Here is a 6,000-nt window from a genome sequence, read left to right on the forward strand (position 1 = left end):
GTCAGAGCAGTTTGGCCTGGTGGGAAGAGTGACACAGGGTGAGTTCATCACACCATTAGTTGGCCAGGGGTGGAGAGCAGTCGCTGGTTTCCTCTTTCCCGGTGACTCAGGGCACGTAGCAACAAAACCACCTTGTTCAAGGGAGGCAAAGGTGAACCTGGCCAGGAGCAAAGGCTGGGGAGGGCTGTCCTTTGGGACAATCCCTCCTGGATTACAGCACTGCTCAGCTGAGCAGAACAAAGAGCTGCTCTCTGTATCTCAGCCAAGGGGGACAAAATAATAACTGTGATGATTAGGGAGGCTTTTATTCTTCTGATCCATTTCTGCTGGTAAATGTCGGAACATGGATGTAGCTACACCAGCAGAAGAGCATGGTGGATCTCTTGGTTTAAATATTTTTTACTGAGGTGGCTGATTCCCAGTGGGAATGGCATCATAGTTAAAGCATGAGAAATTTATGTCGTGACAAGCCTTATGACGTGGCAAAGACAGGGAGCAGGCTGTGATCTGCCAGTTAAAATGTGGTGCAGGTTGGTCAGGGAGCTGAGCAGGGCTAATACACAATACTTTGTTTTTCTGCTGAAAACTGGACCTTCTAAAATAATGAATTCAATGCTGCATCCCATGCAGTTACATAAGACAACTGTATTGCCATTTAGAACACAACTGTGCTCTGCAGGGGCAAGGAGCCTAGAGAGACTCAGTCTGAGTTTTTCAGGAGCTGTGGAGTCAGGATATCCATTTTCCAGACATATCGAGTGTTCACTACCTGAAAAAATCAGACTGTTTAAATGTGCCTTAAGCATGCACTGCTATTTCCATCTCTGCTTGAGAATCCTAACCCATTTCCTCACTTTACTTGGTCTCCAGTACCCAGCTGTGATACAGGAAATAACTAGGGATAGATTAAAATAAAAATTCACTTAAACTCACAGTTTTCAGAAAGGCTCGTTATACAAGCCCTGTATTTTAAACTGTAGCAGAGTTTTCCTTAAACACAAAGATATGTTAACCTCTTGAAAACTGACAATTCTCCTGGTATTAACATTGTGAAATCACAGGAGTTTCACACTCTGAGTCTTTGGATCCACAACAAAATACCGTCCTGCTGCATTTTATGCACAATTTAGTGATGGCTGATGGTTCAGTATTCTGCTGCACTTTAAAAAAACCACATTTCTAACTGAAGATAAATATATCTACAGCATAAATGAAAATAGAAGGCCATGGGAAGAGGTGACATCTATTCAGTGTGAAGCAGATGGAGGAAAGGCTGAGTCAGAGAGCTGAGATGAAGGAATGCTCATACCCAGGCCTGTTCACTCATTTTGTCACTGGCTTCTCTTGGTTCTGCAGATTCTCGGGACTACTGCATGGGAGCAGCAAAAACCACACGGAAATTGCCACTCCTTCAGCCCCTCCTCTGGGTATGACTCTGCAGGAAATCAGTTTACCAGATGTATTTGGTTTGGATCATGTTGCTAAATCAGGCTTTGACATAGGGCACACGTTGTACAGCAGATAATTCACATGGTGGTGGTCAAAATATTCCGGAAATGAATTTCGCTTGGATGTGTATTAAACAAATTTCCCAGTTTCAAGCACCAAAGAACCCACAGAATCTTCCAAACCTCCATCTGGGCAAGGGGGGGACTGCACATCTGACTTAGATATTGGTTTTCTCCTTGTGTGGAACACACTACCTCTAAAAAGCCCAAGAGGACACATAAAGCTTTTAACAGACCAGGTTTATGCTTTATGAATGCAAATATCTCATCTAACACCTACACTGTTGTCTTGTAACCCTTACAACCCTAGAAATGTATCAGATGATATTTAAAACACAATATTTTTGGCTTGGTGGAAAGTAAGGGCTTAGGGTATTTTTATTGGTTTGATATTAAATAAAACCATTCTAACTGTGATTCAGACAGTGGGAAGAAAACAAAAAGTTGTTTTAAAACAACAGCTTTAAAAGCAACTGCCTCTGTCAGGCCTGTCTGCTTGGGCACCCAGAAACAAAGCCCAGACTATCTCACTTTGCTGCATTTGCTGCTCAGCAGGGGAAGCTCCCAGACAGATGCTGAGAAGGAACAAGAGTTTGCCCTGATTACAACAAGCTGGATTAAACCAAAACATCTGCAAAGAAGTTATGTCCGTGACAAATAGCTATTTGAGAACTCTATAAACCACTCAAAGATGTCTGGTGACCCACTGGTACAGGGTTTTCCCTTTTTCTCCAGGCAACAAGAAAAGTCCTGTGTGAGTCCCTGAACTGCTACGATTTTATACCCCCAGTAGCGACCATTTTAAATCACAGCATTGCCCTCCTTGGACCGTGTTTTAACCAGGGTGAACGTTTTTTCCCAACCTGGATGAGGCTAAAGCCACTTTCTGACCTCCCACCAAGCTCAGTGGGTGTATTGTCATCTCATCAATGGGGGGAGAGTTTCTGTGCAAGGCTTTACCTACAGTTCACAGCAGCTTTTCTAGACATGTGCATCTCCAGGCAGAGAGAGAACAGAAAGCCTTGTATTTGTGAAGTCTTGCATGTGATCCCACGCATTTATAAGCAACTGAACTCTTTGTTTCTGTGGTGGGTATTTTTTCCTCATTTTTTCTCCCCCCCCCAGCAGAGAGAACAGACGGAGTCTACGCTTCCATTTTTGTAAATGAAGAGGCTGGGATCACATCATCACAGGACTACAGAGTGCTTTATGACTACACAGCCCAGGTAAAACAAGGCTTCAAAATAAATACTTCATAGCATCAGATTAAAAAAAAAAAAAAGATGCTGGTTCAAACATCTTGAAAGTGTTAATTCTGTGAAGGAGATGTTATTGTCACTTTAGAGCCATGACTTTTCCTGCTCCACTGGCTCTCCATGCTGGAGAGGGCTGAATCCCTACAAATGACACTCTTTTCCTACACCCCCATGTTGCAAGTTGCAGAATCACAGTGGATATGGTTCATCTGTCAAAGGATTGTTACAAAGAGCAACCTGCATCCTTGACTGGAATATTGAACTCTCACTGACCTCACTCCTAACTAGGCACAGCACCTTCAGTAAGAGGTGAATGGACCACTGTATTTACTAATTCAGATGGACTCCAGAACCTGGACTCCAGCCTGCTGCTTTACTTGTCAGTTTAAGGGTTCCCTTTATTAGCTTCAGGTTAACAGAAGGAACAGCATCCAGGAGGTCTCATACGAAATAGAGAGCCATATAAATAACAAAAACAGACAAAGGCTCAAAAGGAGCACTTTCTCTTAGGTACAGCAGTATTCCAACTCCTTTTATTAGATTATATATATTTTTTTGGCTTTGTTTTATACACTCTTTTATTATTTACTGGAATTTCATCCAAGAACAGCTGAAAGTACCTCACTGTCAAAGGCAGTTCCCCTGAGGAGACAAATGGATCACTTTGTGAGATCCTTACTCTGAGAGTTACCTTAAAAGTGTGACACACACGGATTTTCCCTGCTGAGAAAAGAGCCTGTTACTACCTTTAGTATATTGTACATTGAAACCCCTCATCTTTTGAGTCCATTCTTACCCACTCAGGTACATTAAATTTAGTTTTAGCTGACACGTCAAAACATCTCTGGAAGCCTCTCTTACCCTGCTTTCTATTTTACTACACTGCAGGCAGCAAAGTGGTTTCCTATGGAAAATAGGACAGCAGGGACTGATGGGCTGCCTGGGAGCTCAGGGAGAGCTTTCCTGCAGCTCTGCATTTGTGTGGGGGCTGAAAGTCACCGCTGTTGGGCAGAGTCGCTGTGTCTGCACTGGTCACTGCTGCTCCCATCTAAAAAAACTGGGAGACCTATTTAAGGCATGGATTAACAGAGATACTGTTATCTCCCTTGGGAATTAAGCTGTGCTCTGTTTTATTTAGCAACACCTGCAGACTGTGCAGGTCATGGTTAGCTGCTTTAGGACGGTTGTGTTTAACCCCTTCTGGCCTTTCCCGGTGTTGTCAAGTTGCACAGGAGGAGACCCCTGGAGAGGCTGGGCAAGTGTGAGATCTTAAGGGAACAGCCAAAATGCTTAATTCCTCACAGTCTGGTATTTCAGGCTCATTCCAAGCAGAAGGACACCAGCAGACTGTTGATGAAGGGCAGGATTAAAGAAATCCCACCACATACATGCTTGGGCCCTCCTGTGCTCTCAGGGTAACCACAATTTTTTTCCCTGTCTCCTTTCAGAACACGGATGAACTGGACATCAGCGAAGGAGACGTTGTAGTGGTCATTGAAGAAAACGAGGATGGCTGGTGGACAGCAGAAAGGAACGGGCAGCGAGGCTTTGTGCCAGGCTCTTATCTTGAAAAGCTTTGATGAAAAGAAGCCCCAGCCCTCAGACTTTAAAAACATTCTAGTACTGAAAACACCCTGCACACAAGGTCTGCTTCAGCTGACCAAGGGCATCCCATAATACTGTTTTCTACAACTACCAGTCAGGAAATAACCAACTGACCGTGCTCTCCTCTTCCTTGCTCCTACCCCATTCCAGCATCTCCTGGCCTGTGCTGTCTGCAAAATCCATCTTCAGCCCTGAGAGATCAGGACTCGCTTTTCTTAGCCTGGTTCTGCCCCCCTCAGCACACTGTCCTGCCAGCAGTGTCACACAGCTCAGCGAGCCTGGGAGGAAAATCCTGCTCACACCTTCACTGCACCAAAGGAAAAAGGGGATGGAGCCAAGTGCAGTTTCTGCAGGATGGAGGACTGTCCCCAGCCAGCCTGGGAGCCACCCCCATGGCCACAGCAGCCACGGATCCCCTTCTCTCCCTGCACAGGTCGTGCTGGCATTTTTGACAGTGCACTGACTTCTTCATCAGGGTCGCTGATGACCACAAGAAAATCAGTGAATGCAGCTAGAGAGGAGCACCTGAAGGACAGAGGCACATCTGTAGTAAGGAAACTTCAGGCACTCCCCCATCACAGCTATCTCCTAACACAGTGAAATCCACACTCCCCATGGCTCTGCTTTGCACTGCATTCTGGACAGATGATAAGCCCAAGGCCTTGGTTGAGGGTTTCCCTAACACCTCTCTGGGATTTTCCAGTTTAAAACCCCAACAACACAAACAACAGATAAGCCAAACCTCCAGCAGTGCTGCATTGCCCCGACCCCTCTCTGAGCACCAGAGGATTGCCAGTTACCTCCTCACACAATCTGCATCCCAGTGTCATCAGGGCATCCTCCCTTCCACCTGGCTCAGCCTCTCCTCTCCTGCTCAAAGGCTTCTTTGTCTCCTACTGCTCTCTCCAGCCTCTGCATCCCTGGGATTGCTGGCACTGTCACATCCTGGCTCCTTGCCAGGCACTTTGTTCTTCAACAATCCCTCTTCCCAGAAGTCACACTGTGCAGGTATTTCACAGATTTCAGCTCTATCAGTCTTTCTAGTTCAGTATTTAAGAATGTCACTGTGCTTACCGAGGGATTGATGGATGGTTTCTGCCACTCTTCCCTTTTCAGTATTTCAAGATAGTTAAAAAAAAATAAAAGTAATTGATTTAATCTGAATCAGAGTGAAGTGTTTCTGGGGGCAGAACGACCCTCTTTGCCAAGGTTTCAGGTCTTAAAACTGCACCAAGACAATGAAAATTAATCGAATTGCTACCCAAAAGGCATGGAGCAGGGAGGAACTGTTAGCTAAGACATAGCAGGAAAGACAAAGAGAAATTTAGACAAAAGAAAAAAGCTGTAATGATCAATGCAATTATTCCTTAAATGAAGCACAGTGAAGGTCAGAGGCACTTGCAGTACCTTATTCTAATTCTTTCTTCAAGAATGGCATAGCAGTTGCTGCAGGCCCTTTCTTCAGCTCCCTACAGTCCTTTGCACTTGTCCTTGCCACACTTCCCAAAGTTATTATGCAGCACATCCAGAGCAGTGCTGAAGGGCTCCCAGGACCTGGCACCAGCACAGGCTGGAAGGCACAGGAGGAGCTGGAATGGCATTTCAGGCAGCAGTGTTGGAACAGCAGCCCA

At 45.2% G+C, this 6,000-nt stretch overlaps 1 protein-coding gene across 3 annotated transcripts in view; it reads left to right on the forward strand.

Moving 5' to 3' along the window:
* The window catches only part of PSTPIP1 (proline-serine-threonine phosphatase interacting protein 1), a 47,827-nt gene extending 42,245 nt beyond the window's left edge, over window positions 1–5,582 (forward strand). The window contains exons 13-16 of one of the 3 annotated variants that reach the window (XR_007628135.1): window positions 1,357–1,427; window positions 2,634–2,734; window positions 4,213–4,409; window positions 4,520–5,582. Coding sequence is in view for 2 of the 3 variants with exons in the window: in XM_050309476.1 (XP_050165433.1) it covers window positions 1,357–1,427; window positions 2,634–2,734; window positions 4,213–4,344 (304 nt within the window). In the remaining variant the exon portion in view is untranslated. Of the gene's footprint in view, window positions 1–1,356; window positions 1,428–2,633; window positions 2,735–4,212 lie in introns of all 3 variants that reach the window. The other 2 variants (XM_050309476.1, XM_050309477.1) reach the window with 2 other exon arrangements.
* Window positions 5,583–6,000: the final 418 nt, after the last annotated feature.

This window comes from Myiozetetes cayanensis, unplaced genomic scaffold (assembly GCF_022539395.1).
Source record: "Myiozetetes cayanensis isolate MyiCay16 unplaced genomic scaffold, myiCay2020 scf14, whole genome shotgun sequence".
NCBI lineage: Eukaryota > Metazoa > Chordata > Aves > Passeriformes > Tyrannidae > Myiozetetes > Myiozetetes cayanensis.